At 48.0% G+C, this 17,588-nt stretch overlaps 1 protein-coding gene across 1 annotated transcript; it reads right to left on the reverse strand.

Annotated features, from left to right (window-relative positions):
* Window positions 1–13,628: 13,628 nt before the first annotated feature.
* C1H12orf73 (chromosome 1 C12orf73 homolog) lies at window positions 13,629–17,576 on the reverse strand. Its single transcript, XM_030544630.1, has 3 exons — window positions 17,412–17,576; window positions 16,852–17,002; window positions 13,629–14,000 (listed from the first exon to the last, which is right to left on the reverse strand). The coding sequence occupies exons 2-3, from the start codon at window positions 16,957–16,959 to the stop codon at window positions 13,905–13,907; spliced, it is 204 nt and encodes a 67-aa protein (XP_030400490.1). The 5' UTR covers window positions 16,960–17,002; window positions 17,412–17,576; the 3' UTR covers window positions 13,629–13,904.
* Between the last annotated feature and the right edge of the window lie 12 nt (window positions 17,577–17,588).

The following is a 17,588-nucleotide window of genomic DNA, read 5'->3' on the forward strand; positions in this document are numbered from 1 at the left end:
CACCTTACGGCATGGCTCCTGCGTGATTGACCAGCTCCGAGTTACACTGCTCTACCCCGGTTCGGGAGGTTCTCCTGGGCAGTAGGAAGCCTTCCACCAGGGCTACTTACTCGGCTAAGTGGAAACGTTTCTCCTGTTGATGTTCGGAGAAGGGAACCTCCGTAGGGAGAAAACCTATCACCACTATTCTGGACTACATCTGGTCCCTCAAGGCCCAGGGTCTGGCATTATCGTCCCTTCATGTTCACCTAGCGGCTATCTCCACATTTCATCCCGGAGGGGACGGCCGTTCCGTCTTCTCCCACCCTATGGTGGCGAGATTCCTGAAGGGGCTGGAACGTCTCTATCCATAGATCCGCCCTCCTGCCCCTTCATGCGACCTCAACCTGGTCCTAACTCGGCTCATGGGCCCTCCATTTGAGCCGTTAACGACTTGCTCCCTGCTCTACCTCTCATGGAAGAACGCCTTCCTAGTGGCCATCTCCTCAGCTAGACGGGTGTCGGAACTACGGGCCCTCACAGTAGATCCCCCGTATACGGTCTTCCATAAAGACAAGGTGCAGCTGAGACCACACCCTGCCTTTCTACCCAAGGTGGTCTCAGCTTTTCACATTAACCAGGAGATCTTCCTCCCCGTCTTTTTCCCAAAGCCCCATTCGTCCCGCAGGGAGCAAAAACTCCACTCGCTAGATGTCCGTCGGGCGCTAGCATTTTATGTGGACAGGACCAAACCGTTCCGCAAGTCCCCCCAGCTATTCATGGCGGTAGCGGACCGGGTCAAGGTACTACCGATTTCCTCGCAGAGGATATCTTCCTGGGTTACCTCCTGTATCAGGACCTGTTATGACCTGGCCCACGTTCCTGCGGGCCGTGTGACTGCACCAGGGCACAGGCGTCATTGCTGGCTTTCCTTGCCCGCGTGCCAATCCAATACATTTGTAGGGCAGCGACTTGGTCATCGGTCCACACATTCGCTTCCCATTACGCCCAGGTCCAGCAGTCCAGAGATGATGCGGCCTTTGGCTCTGCAGTGCTCCATGCCGCGACTTCTCACTCCGACCCCATCGCCTAGGTAAGGCTTGGGATTCACCCACCTGGAATGGATATGAGCAATCACTCGAAGAAGAAAAGACGGTTACTCACCTTTGTAACTGGTGTTCTTCGAGATGTGTTGCTCATATCCATTCCACACCCGCCCTCCTTCCCCACTGTCGGAGTAGCCGGCAAGAAGGAACTGAGGAGCGGGCGGGCCGGCAGGGGTATATATCAAGTGCCATAGAGGCGCCACTCTAGGGGGCGACCTGCTGGCCCACTGGAGTTGCTAGGGTAAAAAAGTTTCCGGCAAACGTGCACACCTACCTGGAATGGATATGAGCAACACATCTCGAAGAACACCAGTTACAAAGGTGAGTAACCGTCTTTTCTGCCTGGTCCTTCTAGGTGACATGGCTGCCTGTACCTATTCAGGGGTATACGCAGAAATTTAAATTTGACCGCTTTTGGTGGGGCGAGTTCTGTGTCCCCGCAACAGCTTCAGGGCTGGAGGAACTGTCAGCTCCCACCAAGGCCAGAGGAGCTCACTCCCCCTGCTGTGGCCCCAGGCTAGAGGGCTGTTAGCTCTAGCCTTGGGGCCACGGTGGAGGAGTTCTATGCTCATGCCAATTGTTGTGGGCATGGCCCCTTCTTCCCCATGCCTATGTGATACCTTTTGTGAGACTTCACCTCTGTTGCCTCCAGGCATGGCTGCAGTCTACATGCCAAGCAGGCATACCCTGAACAAAACAAGTTTTTCCTCCCTCAGAGTGTCCTCACGTCCCTCACTTGGTAGGAAAACAAAGACTGTCTATGTAGGGATTCCCTTCATCCCTCTACCATCCACAAAGACATTTATGGATACCTCCCTACTGGCCTAGGGAGACCTGGATGACTATATAGCTAAGCGTGCTTGGACTCCACCAGAATCCAAACTGCACATCAATCTTCTTGAGCTTCAGGCACTTCGTGAAGCCTGCAAGAGGTTTCTACCCTTTCATCCAGTGCACACGTCCAAATCATGTCAGACAACATCATTATAGTACATTATATAAATAAGCAGGAAGGAGCAAAGTCTTCCCTGCTCCACATGGTGCAATCAGACTCTGGAACTGGTGCATCTGACATCAGATCACCCTCTCAACAGTTCATCTACTAAGAGTAGTGAACACCTTAGCAGAAGCCTGAGGAGGCATTTCCATCAGGATCACAAATGGGAGCTCCCCTCTTTAGTGGCACGGCATTATCTGGCAATGGGGTTTCCCATCCTGGGACCTCTTTGTAACCCAAACAAGGAATGCCCAGATAATTTCTCCTGAGCCACCCAGCAACACAACTCCAAAGGGGACTATGCATTCTGGTACTATGGTCGGATCCACTTACGAACGCCTTTCCTTCCATTCTTCTATTATTTTGCATCCTCAGAAATGTCAGGCAGGATAAGGCAAAAGTAATCCTGGTAGTACCTTCGTGACTGAGACAGTTTTGGTTCACCACCACCCTGCAGATAGCCTCTCACTCATGCATACATCTGCAACCACTCCCACAGCTACTATGTCAGAACAGGGGCAGAACTAACCATCCCAATCTGGCCTCTATCCGACAGACTGGTTTTTGGATGATCAACAGATTTAGAGATCATGCTTTGAGCAGGTCCATTCCATCCTCAACAAACAACAGGAGACCCTCTACAGGAAAGTACTGTGTAGCCAAATGGAAGTTGTTCTACCTCTGGTGTCAACAGCATAACCTCTCTAGAAGAGTCTGGGATCCCTTTTATTCTGGACTATGTTCTTTCCTTGAAGACATCAGACTCACCTGTCAGTTTGCTGCGTGTGCATCTGGCAGCTATCAACGACTTCCTTCTCTGATGGAGAACTCCATTGTTACCCATCCCACAACAGTGTCAAGTTCCTGAAAGGCATCATCAGAGCCTTTCCATCAGTATTACAACCTGCACTGGCCAGGGACATGAACCTGGTACTCTCAGCACTTTTGAACCCACCATTCGAGCCTCTTGCCTCCTGGTCTTTTTTGTACCTCTCTGTGAAAACAGCTTTTCTAATGGCTATCACCTCTGCTAGAGTAGTGGATGAGCTTGAGGCCCTCCTGGCGGAGCCTCCCTACACCATGTTTCACAGGGATAAAGTGTCCTTGAGATTGCATCCTGAGTTCATCTCGAAGGTTCCCTCTGAATTTCACCTGAATCATACTGTTCATTTGCCCATTTTCTATTTAAAACCTCATAATAAACAGGGAGGACAAAAAGCTCCACTCTTCAGATGTCCACAGAGAGATTTAGCCACCTACTTGCAGAGGACTAAGCCCTTTAGGAAATCTCTGTTCTCAGCGATGGAAACAAATAGTCTTGAAGGAAGCAGCACTTGCCACAGACTCGAGAGAGATTTCAGGGTCTATTCTCTTTTGTGAGATTATGAAGCCCCTTCCCTTCCAGTTTCAAGGCACACACTACTAGAGCACAAGCTGTCTCGGTGGCTTCCCTGCAGGGAGTTCCCCTCTTTGAATTTTGTAGTATGACAACTTGGGGTTTTATTTGCATCATTACTAGGCATTACACTCATGTTTAAACTTCATCTGGAATGCCTCCTTTGGTTCAGTGATCTTGCAATCGAAGGTGCAGCTTTCTTGCACCCTTCTCCACAGTGAGTACTACTTGGGAGTCACCCACTGTGAATATCCATAGGGCCCAGCACTCAAAGAAATGGAGGTTCTTCTTCGAGTGATTGCTCATATCCATTCCAGTTAGGTGTGTGCGCCGCACGTGCACATTCGTCGGAAAACTTTTACCCTAGCAACTCAGTGGGCCGGCAGGTCGCCCCCTAGAGTGGCGCCGTCATGGTGCTCAATATATACCCCTGCCGGCCCACCCGCTCCTCAGCCAGAGAGCTCGTCTAAGTCAGATCGCCCGGCACCGACACCTGCTGAGGCACCGACGACGTCGGCACCGTCGATCCCGGTCCCACAAGGGCCGTCGAATCCGGTGCCTGACAGCTCCCCAGCACGCGCCATGGTTGAGCTTACTGCTCCTGCTGCTTCCGTGCCAACTGCACCGCAGCCAGAGAGCTCGTCTAAGTCGGATCGCCCGGCACCGGCACTGTCGATTCCAGTCCCACAGGGCCATTGAATCCAGTGCCTGACGGCTCCCCGGCAGACGCCGTGGTTGAGCCCCCTGCTCCTGCTGCTTCCGTGCCAACAGCACCGCAGCCAGAGAGCTCGTCTAAGTCGGATCGCCCGGCATCGACACCTGCTGAGGCACCGACGACGTTGGCACCGTCGATCCCGGTCCCACAAGGGCCATCGAATCCGGTGCCTGACAGCTCCCCAGCACGCGCCGTGGTTGAGCTTACTGCGCCTGCTGCTTCTGTGCCAACTGCACCGCAGCCAAAGAGCTCGTCTAAGTCGGATCGCCCGGCACCGACACCTACCGAGGCTCTGACGACCTCGGTACCGTCGATCCCGGTCCCACGAGGGCCGTCGAATCCGGTGCCTGACAGCTCCCCAGTATGCACTGTGGTTGAGCCTGCTGTTCCCTCCACGCTGGAGACATTACCAATGGCGAGGGATCTCATTGCCATGACAGAGTCGATGCTGCCTGACCCCGGCACCGCCGGTGCGGGTAATACAGTCTCTTCATATGACCGTCCTCTGTCGGCACAGCAGAGCGGCACCGTTCATGATCACGGTCCCGCAGACGCTCCAGTCCCGTCGGCACACCCGACACCACTTGCAGTCCCGGTGCTGTTTTCCTCATCGGTACTGGTCGCACTCGCCGCACCAGTCGGTATCCCGTTCGCCTACCCGCTACTATCGGCACCGTTCCGACTCCCGGCACCGCAACAGGTACCGTGACTCCCGTAGCCTCTCCCCGAGCCTCGAGATCTCGGTCGACCTCCCGGTACTGTTCTGGTTGCAGGTCTGGATCTCGTTCCAGGTACCGGTACTGTGATGCAGTAGGTACTGTCTGTGTGGGGAGTGGGAGAGCAGGGGAGGACTTTAGGGGATGGACGATGCCAGAGCCTGTAACCTGAGCTAGGTAAGGGAGGGGAAAGGTCAACACCTTTGCCCGGGAAGGGGACAAAGGAAGGGAGTGGCAGGAGGGAAGCAGTTTGAGTTTGGGCTTGGGGCTGGATGGGCAGAATTCAGGGTATCCTAGCTAGGATCCAAGCACCCTGAAAGCCCAGATGGACTCGGTGGAGGGGTCCTGACTGTGCCTGCAAGCCCTGCTGTAACCGGTGTTCCTGTTGTCCAATAAACCTTCTGTTTTACTGGCTGGCTGAGAGTCACTGTGGGTCCCAGGAAGAGGGGTGCAGGGCCGGACTCCCCCACACTCCGTGACAGGTACGCCTCCCGGTGCCGGTCCCCGGTGCCGAGTTGGGCAAGGTCCTATAGAGTCAGAGACTCTGCCCATGCCTTTTTTTAGTACCTCCATGGCCATCCAGACACGCATCTGTGTCATCCCACATGCGCAGATCTTATGCTCAGGACCACGATTCTGATACGCCCCCCGACAACCTGAGGTGGAGGAGGTCCCAGAGGTAGAGGACCCGGTATGGTGCCCTCTAAGGGGTACGACTACTCGTCTGTCCGCTCTCCTCTCTGCTCACTAGTCTTTCAGTCTGTTAAGGAGAGGTATTGCTTGGCGAATGAACCTACTTGGCCGCCAGGTGTACTCTGCAGAGGCCCTGAAGCTCTGGGTAGCAAAGCAACAAGCCTTGCTTAGCTGCTATAATTATAGCACCTGGGTGAAGGTAGTTTAGTTTATGGAGTTTCTCCCTCAAAACTCCTGCCAAGAGTTCGCTGCCGTCTTGGAGGACGGGGGAAAAAGGTACCCAGAGCGTCCCTCCAGGCCTCGTTGGACGCAGCAGACTCAACAGCCAGGACTCTGGCCTTTGGTGTCGCCATGAGGTGCATCTCATGGCTTCAGGTTTCAAACCTCCGGCCGGAGCTGCAGTATGCCATTCAGGACTTACCCTTTGTTGGTAAAGGCCTCTCTGCGGCAAAGACAGCCCCAGGCTGCGAAGCCTGATGGGCAATAGGGTCCTAATGCGCTCTCTCAGCATGCATATGCCAGCGATCAAACGCAGGCCTTTCTGTCCCCAGCTACCATACTCTGTGCCTAGCCAGAGACAGGACTTTGGCAAACGGTGAGGCCAACGTGGTCGCAGACAAATGTCAGGACCCCTAAAGAGCCAAGGTCAAGGTCCCTCGCAATTACCACTGGGACCAAAGACGAACCTTCCAAGGTGCGCCTGAGGGCGGTGTACCAGTCACAGGCCTGGATCCCAATCTCACTTTCTCCTGGCGTGGCCCCAGTTAATTTCAGATCGCTGGGTCCTGCGCACGGTGGAGCATGGGTACCACCTCTAATTTGTTCCAACCCTGTCCCCCTTCAGGGACCCCTCTCACGAGCAATTCCTCGTACAAGAGGTGCAGACGCCGATGGACGAAAGGGGCAAGGGGGTTTACTCCCGTTATGCCCTAGTCCCCCACTCGAACGGAGGTCTCAGACCTTCCTAGTCCTGCGCAGACTCAACCAGTTTAGGATAAGGTTGAAGTTCCGCATGGTATCCCTGGGAACCATTATCCCATCCTTGCCTCCTGGGGACTGCTATGCCACCCTTGATATGAAGAACGCGTACTTTCACAACGCCATCTTCCCTCCGCACAGGAGATACCTCCGCTTTCTAGCCAACCCGTCAGTACTTCTGGTTTACGGTCCTACTGTTTGGCCTTTCTGCAGCCCCACAGGTACCAAGTATATGGCCATAGTCGCCGCCTACCTTCGCTGATGTCGGATATGCGTTTTTCCATATCTGGACGATTCGCTTATCCGAGGAGACTCCGAGACACAAACCACTCAGCACGTGGGCATCGTCACAGTCTTATTCACAGGTCTAGGCCTGATGATTACTATAGAGCAATCCACTCTGGTTCCCACGCAGAGGTTGGACTTCCTAGGGGCTATCCTGGTCTCCGACCTAGCCGGAGCCTGCTTATCACAGCCGTGGTTTTAGGCGATGGCAACAATCATCCGAGGTCTGCAGACTTTCCCAACAACCTCGGCTCGCACTTGTCTCAGTCTCCTGGGTCCATGGCTGCCCACAAATTTGTAACCAAACACGCCAAGCTCCGCCTCCGTCCTCTCCAAGTCCGTCTCACCTCGGCGTACCGCCCGGACAGGGAGCCAATGGTCATGGTAGTCACCGTTCCCTCGAGCACCTTAGGCTTCCTAGAGTGGTGGCTAACTCCCTCCCTGGTGTGGGCAGGGATGCAGTTCCATCCGCTCCAGCCCTCACTGCCCCGGACAACGGATGCGTCATCTCTCTGCTCGAGTGCTCATGGTCACCTCCGAGCTTAAGGCCTTTGGTCTTCTCGGGAGCTGGCATTCCACATCAATGCCCCAAAAATGAGAGTAGTCCACCTGGCGTGCCAGGGGTTCCAGCGGCAGCTGCGAGGCCGTGGTATCTCGGTGTTTACAGCCAACACAACGGCCATGTGCTTCATAAATAACCAGGGAGGGACATGGTCCTCCCCCCTTTTGTCAGGAGGTCATCCATTTCTGGGACTTTTGCATGGCCCACTCGATGGAGCTGGTGACGTCCTTTCTCCCAGGCGTTCGGAATGCCTTGGCACTTTGACTCAGCAGCTCTTTCCTGTCTTACGAGTGGTCACTCTGCCCCATGTGAGGCGTTCTGCTTTCCAGAAGTGGAGATTTTTCCTCACATAGACCTGTTCGCTCACCGCGAGAGCAGAAAATGCCAGATGTTCTGCTCCTTCCAAGGTCTCTCCTCGGGATCGATCTTGGACGCATTCCTGATGCCGTGGAAAGGCCAACTCCTTTATGCCTTCCCACTGTTCCCAATGGTTCATTAGGTCCTACTCAAACTCTGCAGGGGCAGAGCGCGCATCATCCTGATCACTCCAGCGTGGTCCAGGCAGCACTGATATACCACGTTGCTCGGCCTGTCAATAACCAACCCAATTACCCTGCCACCCCACCCAGACCTCATCACTCAGGGCCAGGACAGGCTTCGTCACCCAGACCTGCAGCCTCTTTGCCTCACGGTGTGGCTGCTGCGTAACTGAGCCGGGGTGGCAGAAAGCCTTCCACCTGGTCAACGTACCTGGCCGAGTGGAAGCGTTTCTTCTACAGGTGCAATATGTTCGATCTTGCTCCTACTGAGGTCTCGATCCCCTCTATTTGGCCTGCCTCTGGCCTTCAGCAGCAGGACCTGGCGGTATCATCGCTGAGGGTACACTTGGCAGCCATCTCTACCTTCCAGTCAGGCTAAGGTGGACGTTCCGTTTTCTCACACTCTATGGGTTCGTGGTCCCTCAAGGGCTTGGAGCGCTTGCACCCTCGGGTGCGCAGCCCAGCCCCAACCTGGGACCTCAACCTAGTTTTAACCAGACTTATGTCTCCCCCATTCGAGCCGTTCGCGACCGGCCCTCTGCTATACCTGTCTTGGACGACAACTTTCCTCGTAGCTGTTACATCGGCCAGACGAGTCTCCGAGCTCAGAGCTCTTACGGTGGTTCCGCCGTACACTAGGTTTCACAAAGACAAGGTGCATTTATGACCACACCCGGCTTTCCTCCTTAAGGTGGTTTCGGCCTTTCATGTTACCCACAGCTCAATGCAATGGGCGCAACAATTGCACTCCCTGGACATCTGTAGAGTGCTCACATTTATATTGCGCTGACAGAACCATTTCATAAGGTGCCCCAGCTCTGTCACGGTAGCAGACCAAAGGGAAGGCTTGCTTGTTTTCCTCTCAGAGGATCTCATCTTGGGTGATGGCGTACATCCGCACTTGTTATGATTTGGCTCATATTTCCCCAAGCCACATCACCGTGCATTCTACCAGGGCTCAGGCTTCATCTGCCGCCTTGCTGGCTCGTGTTCCTACCCATGAGATCTTCGCGCAGCTCCATTGGTCCTCGATCCATACCTTTGCTTCGCAGTATGCCCTGGTTCAACAGTCAAGAGATGCTGTAGCCTCTGGCTCAGCAGTTTTCATTCTGCCACATTTCACTCCGACCCCACCGCCTACGTAAGGCTTGGGATTCACCTAACTGGAATGGATATGAGCAATCACTCGAAGAAGAAAAGATGGTTACTCACCTTTGTAACTGGTGTTCTTCGAGATGTGTTGCTCATATCCATTCCACACCCGCCCTCCTTCCCCACTGTCGGAGTAGCCGGCAAGAAGGAACTGAGGAGCGGGTGGGCCGGCAGGGGTATATATCGAGCACCATGACGGCGCCACTCTAGGGGGCAACCTGCCAGCCCACTGAGTTGCTAGGATAAAAGTTTTCCGACGAATGTGCACGCACGGCGCACACACCTAACTGGAATGGATATGAGCAACATCTCGAAGAACAACAGTGACAAAGGTGAGTAACCATCTTTTACTAACCTTATAGTAACTGATGTGTAGTCCCCATGGGTACATTCCATGACATGTCCTCCTTCCCTGCTGTTCAGAGTCAGACCACCTCCCAATTCACAGTGGAGCAGGAACTGGAGAGGCAGTCAGTCCACAGCACCCCTTATACTCTCTGTTCAGTGGAGACACAGGTACAGACCAACAAACACTGCTATTGAAAAAGCATCCAATCTCAGGAACAGGGAGCACATGTATACCCACCGTGAATACCCCTGAGGATGACATCTCCAAGAACTCTAGTTACTATATGGTAAGTAACCTCTATTTTCCAACCATTGGATCTCATGTATTTTTCTGCTAGATTAAAGAGCTCTCTACTATTAGAAATTTCTTGTAGACTGATCAGGTTACCTCTTAGCCATCTTTTGAATGAATAAAATAGATGGAAATTCTTAAACCTCTCGGTATATAAGGCATGTTTTCTAGACCTCAGCTCGTTCTTATAGCTCTTTGCTGAACCACTTCTACTTTTTCAACTTTTTTATTTTTTTAGGGTGGACCCCAGAATTGAACACAGTATTCCAATAATGGTCTCACTATGCTTTATACAGCAGAAATATCACCTTCCTAATCCTACTTGATGTTCCCATTTACATATCCAAGAATCCCACTCTACTCCCTCTGACAGATGTCAGAAAGATTAGGTATTAAAACTGAGGTCATCATGTGTAACTGGAGCGTTAACTGAACCCAACAAGAAGCTGCACAATCCTAAGTGTGACTGACACTCAGACCAACCATGTGGAAAGGATCCTCCCCATCCCAAGGTTAAGAAGATAAGAAGAAATTGAAAAGAAATCTCACCAAGATTATATTTCCAATTCTATTTCTTTAATATATTAACTGTAGGTTTTCTTGCTAAGTCTACACATTCTAGTGAGACCTCAAGTAACAATATTTTAGATTGCAACTCCTTTATAAATCCAAGCAAATTAACCTAATAGAAATTGAAAACAATACATTTAAGCAATTTTTTTAATAGTCTAAAATTGTCCATTTTGAACCAATTCATTCCAACAAGATTAACCAAACTCTTAAAGTGCCTTAAAAACAAGTGCATCCTTGAAAGTGTGATAAATGAGTTAGATACTAAAGAATTACAAATTGATGATAATAAGTAAACATAGTAAGAAACCTTGATAATTTGCATTATTCCTTGACATAACTATTGAGCCTCACGTCTGATAATTGCTTGCAAGACTGTATTGTGTATGTGTAGCACACCTACAACATGTGTTTGATTATACGAGTGGTCAGCTGTTGATTGTACACTAATATGGTTCTGGGTGGATTAATAAATTACAGATTAGATAGGAATAAGCAAGTATCCTGATTTGAGAATACTATTCAGGTTAAAAGTTGACCTGAAAAGAACCAGCATTAATATTAGTCAGCTAACACTCCCAGGACTCAGTGAAAAGGGGTTATTCTATTACATTCCATTCTCTATTGGTTATAACACTTATTCAATTAACAAACATAGTTTGTTAGTGTAGTGGACCGGTGTGGCTCCTCTCCTCCCTGGAGAGGGTCAAGCCCCGCCGGAGGCCAGAGTGGGCGGAGCTACGGAACTCTGAGCCTGCCCCTCAAAGGGTCAGGCAGCGACCCGGAACTATAAAAACCGGCCCTCAGAGCTCAGGCAGCTGGAGAGATCAGATGTACCTCAGGGAGCTCGAGGCTGGGAGACTCCGGTGACCCAGGGGAGCCGCCCAGACTGGCCGGAGCTTCCCTGCCCCTGCTACCCGGAGGAGCCGCCGGAGCTTCCCCGCCCCTGCTACCCAGAGGAGCCACCGGTGCTACCCTAGCCCGACTATCCTGAGGAACTCCTGGACCTACCACCCAGCCCTGGTCGCGACGAGCCCATGCTTGTGGACCCTTCAGAGGCCAATGCTAGGACCCTGGTAGGTCCTGAGGGGGAGTACGGAAGCAGCCTGGGGGCAGCCGACCCCAGTCAGTGCGAAGTTGCCTGAGCCTAAGTCAGTGTGTTGCGGTCAGGATCCCCACTGATTGCCCAGCGGAGCAATAGCTGCTGTTAGGGCCCTGGGCTGGGACGCAGTGAAGTGGGCAGACTCCCCCTCTCCCTGGCCTGAGGAGGCTGATAACTGTTACTGTTGCTCAGCCCTGACGAAAGGCCTGAGCCTACTGACTCAGCGTTTGTTACCCGCCCTGACCCAGGGCTGGACCTTAATCTATTACTGGTACTACTCAGTCCTAACCCAGGCCTGAGCTTATTGACTCTGTGTTTTCTGTCCGCCTTGGCGAAGGGCCTGAGCCCCTTGCCCGCCGGATGGACAAGCACCGCAAGGACTGCTGGGCTAGTCTCCCGGACCAACCTGAGTGGAGTGGGCCGAGCCCCAGCTGCACACGTTAAGTTAGATTTCAGCAAATTTATAAAAACTGACCTCCTTTTTGCCCAATTATGTAAGCATGAAAGGAGGACTAATATACATTTTGATTCCTTATTACTGGCCATCAGGACCTAGTATTACTACCAACTTTAGGATAGCGTACACCTATTGATTCATTTACCTCCTGAAGGAATAGAAGTCAGTAACAGTAAGAGACTTTGCAGAGGGTCACATAGGTTTCAGGCATGATCTCCATGCTTCATAGGAAGTGTCAGATAGGGGTAAGAAAGTAAGAAGTGATGTTTGTTCTGGACGTTCACAACAGTAAGAGGCACAACTTTTTGGGAAACCTTCATTAAAGTAAGGTTTCAGAGTAGCAGCCGTCTTAGTTTGTATCCGCAAAAAGAACAGAAGTACTTGTGGCACCTTAGAGACTAACAAAGATATTTCAGCATAAGCTTTCATGGGCTACAGCTCACTTCTTCGGATGAATAGAATGGAACACACAGACAGGAGGTATTTATACATACAGAGAACATGAAAAGGTGGAAGTACACATACAACTGGAAGAGTCCAATCAATTGAGATGAGCTATCATTGGCAGGAGAAAAAAAACCTTTGAAGTGATAATAGATGACTCTCAGAAGGTGTGAGGAGAAACATAGGGAAATAGATTCAGTTAGTGTAATGATCCAACCATTCCGAGTCTCTGTTTAAACCTAAGTTAATTGTATCTAATTTGCATATTAATTTGAGTTTAGCAGTCTCTCTTTGGAGTCTGTTTTTGAAGTGGTTTTTTTTTTGTTGCAAAATTGCCACCTTCAAGTCTGTCACTGAGTGGTTAGAGAGGTTGAACTGTTCTCCCACTGGTTTTTGAATGTTACGATTCCTTCTGTCAGATTTGTGTCCATTTATTCTTGTGTGGAGACTGTCCAGTTTGGCCAATGTACATGGCAGAGCAGCATTGCTAGCACATATCACACTGGTATATGCCCCTGGGGCTTGTTCACCTGCACATCTATGCGTCCGAATAAATGAGCTGTAGCCCACGAAAGCTTATGCTGAAATAAATTTGTTAGTCTCTAAGGTGCCACAAGTACTCCTGTTCTTTTTTCATTAAAGTAAGTTTTTCATTCTGTCTTTTATACTTACCATTAAATCTTCTTAGTGCTTTTATTTCTACTCTCTTCCCTTCTTTAAATTTTGTGATACATTTCTTAAAGCAGCCCATACTGAGATGTTCCAATGTTCAGGGGGGGAAAAAAGCACACACCAGGACACTCAACTCCACTATTTCTGCCTTTCCCATACATACAAGAACAGCAGCTACACTGAATTATACATAAACAGTACTATGAAGAAGTGATTTGCTGACAAAATTTCTGATGAGAAATCTAGCATAACTGCTCATAAAAGCACCAGTAAGCAAAGTTCTACTTAACCTCATATGCAAATACCATGTATATATGCACATACAACTAGAGAAAATATTTAAAGCATGACTCTGTAGTATTAAATGTCCATTAAAGCTGCTTTTTAAAAAAGGCTAATCAAATCAATGTGGTGGTGCTACAGAAAATGTCAAGCCACTAGCTCTAGTGATCTGTACTAAAGATGACTGAATCTGCAGAGCATTCTGTAATTTTTTTTACATTTTTAATAATCTTAATAAAATCTTGTTAATTTTCAAATTCCTAATAATTCTTTAGACAACGAGCCAATATGAACTTTCAAAAGATGTTAAAAATTCTTAGAGTAATTAGGACAAAAAAATTACTCTTTTGAAAACAAAAATACAAGGAGTTTTTATGAACAACTGGCTGGATTTCTGATAAACAGGATTCTTCTTTCTTACATACATACAAGGTTTTTTTGTTTTAAATAAATACAGAGTTACAGGACTACAGCATTTCATACATGGACTTTGGGTACAATTTTCAGAAGTGCATAAGTCCCAATGACTGGTTCCTAAATCACTTAGGAAAATGACTCAGGACCAAGTTATTTAGGCACTTCTGAAAATTCTACCCTTCATGACTTCAATATTCTGTGGTCATTGTTGTGAAGTATGACCTTCGCTTGGTCTTTGTTTTAGACCCAAGAGTTCCGTTTTCAGTTCTCCAGGCTTAGGTGGAATTTCAGGTATAGTCTATTAAAAAAAACAAAAACAAAAAACAGAGGTCAGTGCTCAAAATCTGACTGAGATATAGAAAACAGAGCTAAACAAAACAGAAAAATTAGACATCCCCTGAGAGGCAGAAAAAACTACTACATTCAAGTTACAATTTTTTCTCCTCCTTTCTTGAGCTAATTGTAGACTGATCTCTAGCATCAAATAAATTCTTTCTAATTCACCTTCAACTTCCTGCAGCTAGCAATTTGACTTTAGTCCTTTGGAACAACTTGATCTTGGGGGAGGTGGGGAATACCTTTTCTAAGGAATCCTTCCCACAGTGCTAAATTCCATTCCAGGGATGGAGATGAGTCACTGAAACCTGGTTATTTTATAGGACATTATAAGTGTGGCTGGCATTTTAGTTACTAGAGATCTGGAGTGGACTGTGTTTTCACCATCTCCCTTAAGACTATAGCTCAAACTGATGTATCCTTCCCTTAATCTTTATGTATTGCCACATGGTTTCCTGATAAGCAGCTGTCTCTCTTCAGTTAAGTCTTCCACCTTTGTAACTGCCATTCCAGTTAACCTGGTCAGGGTGCATGTGCATAAGCACTCCCAAAGATAAAATTTGAAAATGGTGGGAGAATATGGTAAGTGCTTGGCCACAGGAACAAGAGTCTCTTCTACTCTTCAGAAGAGGAAAGTAGCTGTATTATTGGCTAGTATACATTTAAATTGCTAAAGGGAGCTTCAGATTACATGTCAAACAGGGTGATAGTGGAAATTCACATCCTCACCAGCCCTCACACTGGTCTTGAAGATGAAACACCTACACTGGGGGTGAAAAAAACCCTTCACATTATTTAACTTTTGCTGCTTTTAAAGCTATAAGCTCTTAGAGTCTTCACTAGTTTAACTACAGATGACAAAACAAAATGTATAGCTGTACAAAATGCTCATTATGTCAAAGAAACCATTTCATAAAATTACTATATACTTCCTAATTACTAATCTACTGGTAGGAAAAGTATCACTCTAAAATTGTGTGGGAAGATTCTTCAAGTATAATTTTTCTTCTTAAAGAATTCCTATTTTTGAACAGGGCATTGTGAAACTGGTCTTGTGTTTCCTCTACTAGAAGGCAGAGCTACCCCACTACTTTTTGAAATAAAGTTATACAAGTTTGAACAACAAAAGCTCTACAGACAGAGTGGGATGGCTTATAAGTTGCAGAAGTTGTAGGGCATTGGTTCAAGTTTAAACCAGGTCACCAGTTACCATCTGATGGCTGTTGGATTAAGACAATCGGTTCAAATGAAACCACCTTGTACCGAGTGATTGCAATGTGGACGCATCTATCATCACGGCAACTGGTACTTTTGTCAGCATCATTATGAGAGAAGCCAAAGATCTAATAGGCATGGAAACCCTCAAAGGATTGCCTCTAGATCAGGAAGAAGGCATATTGGTGGGACACTGTGGAGTACCCTGTGCTGGTATTGCCATAATATGCCAGAACATCACTCTCCAGGACTGCAGATTTTAAGTATTAAATTCAGTTTCTTTTTAATGTATTTGCTTTGAACAGCAAAATGTTGATTCTATTTCCTCTCCTTTTTTGGGAAAGATGGAAGACTACATGGACGCACACCACCGAAATAATGTGCTTAGTGTGGCTGCGTGCACTCGACTTTATACAATCTGTTTTGAAAAAACAGTTTATGTAAAATTGGAATAATCCCATAGTGTAGACCTGCCCAAAGGCTCAGTTACCACTGCATGAATAAGACAGCAGCTGTTTACATGGGAGCCACATAAGATACTTTACGCTTTATGCAGCCACACTTTGCATCTGCACAGGTGTGGTAATAGTAGATTATACTAGTGTATAAACAAGGCAACAAAGCCATGTTAATTTCAGCTCCATTTTTTGAAGCGAAGGAATATTGTGGGAGGAGGGAATGTTTTCCTAATGTAAAAGGGACAAAGAAAGGGAAAAAAAGCTTGTAAGAGTCAAGTGCTCGGAAAAATATAGAAGGTAAAATGCGAGCTGTAAGCATCAGATGTCAAACCATTGCAATACTTTTTCCAACATTTGATTTGCATAGATTTTTCACCCCTTGAATCTCTAGACAAAGCAAAACTACAAATCACTACCAAAACTGTAGCATTTCACCTGATTTAGGACTGAATTCACAAAAATTTCACATGCTTTCCACCCAACTCTGCCCAAAAGTTCACTTCTGAGCTTTAGGTCTTAATAAAACAAGTTTACTTTTTCCTGGTTCTGTGTCTAATGCCTTTAAAAATGAAGATTATATATTTTCAGGTCCTGGAAAAACAACTACCTCTGCATGCGATATTGTTTTACTACTACAATCTGCTTCCCAACCAAGCTGTGAAAGCAACTAACTGCTGACTCGGATTTAAGCACAAAAAACCCACTCACCCTTGTGTTGGTATTACTGACTTGGGATTCTAGCTCTTCTAGTCTAGAGAGGAAAAGAATCTTATAACCCCATAGAAAAGGTAACTTTACTCTGACAAAAATACTCCAAGAAGAGTGCTAATTTTCATTGCACATGCAAAATGTTTTACATTCTGGATAAACTAGATAATTTCTCTTAATGTCTGATGCACATTGCTATTAATAACTGAGGAAAAATCCTGAGACATGACTTTCTAGCAGCTTCACATATTTGCCTTTTTCCTTATTATGGGACTGACAAACAAGCATATAAACATTTTGAAATAGAAGTATTTTGGTATTTTTGCCACAGTGACCTTAACAATGTCCACTAAACAGCATTCCTATAGGAGAAATTTCAAACACATATTACTTAGCAGTTATAAATGAAAATCAAAACTTTAAATCACTTACAAGATCAGGTCTGTAATATCTATGCACAACTTCTGCACCTGCAAACATAGCCAATATACTTGCACTGAGCATTTTCAAGTAGCGAGGCCAAGATGCCCCAGCAGGCATGATGAAGGGCAGACAGCACTTGAGATTTGAGTACTCCAGTTGACTGAGTGAAGAAGTAGGGGGAAAAAGTTGCAATAATTAGTATGCCAACTAGCCCATTCTGAAATACAATTCATACTATTAGAATTTGTTAATAAGAAACTGCATACATTTGGTTAAATCACATCCAGCTTCGGTAGGAAACAGATGGGGACAGGAGGCCTTTTGCAATGGAGCCTTACTTAAAAAGTTTAAAAGCAGGTAAAGAAGAAACAGTGTTTTTAAAAAATGTTCAAAGTGTCTTCAACACACTACAAAGGTAACCGCTCCCCCCCGTGGACATCAGCCGGTAAGATTCTTTGTCCTTACCCCAAAGGCAACTCCACAAACTCTGGAGAGAACCCACCCCACTACCCAACCATGCTACACACACCATCCTTTGCCGGTGATTGAGGCATGGAAAATGCACCTACTTGCACGCAGCAAAGCTCTGGCTACGCTGGTCTGACGGCACTTGGTCTCTGCCCAGGACACATTTGGAGGAGGTCCCGGCTGACAGGCTCTGCGCTCAGAACAGCACCAAGGCCGCACAGACAAACTAGCCAGCCAGTCCTTCTGCGCAAAAAGAGGAGCTGAGCGACTCTCATCAA

The sequence above is a fragment of the Gopherus evgoodei genome, chromosome 1, assembly GCF_007399415.2.
Source record: "Gopherus evgoodei ecotype Sinaloan lineage chromosome 1, rGopEvg1_v1.p, whole genome shotgun sequence".
Classification (NCBI taxonomy): Eukaryota; Metazoa; Chordata; order Testudines; family Testudinidae; genus Gopherus; species Gopherus evgoodei.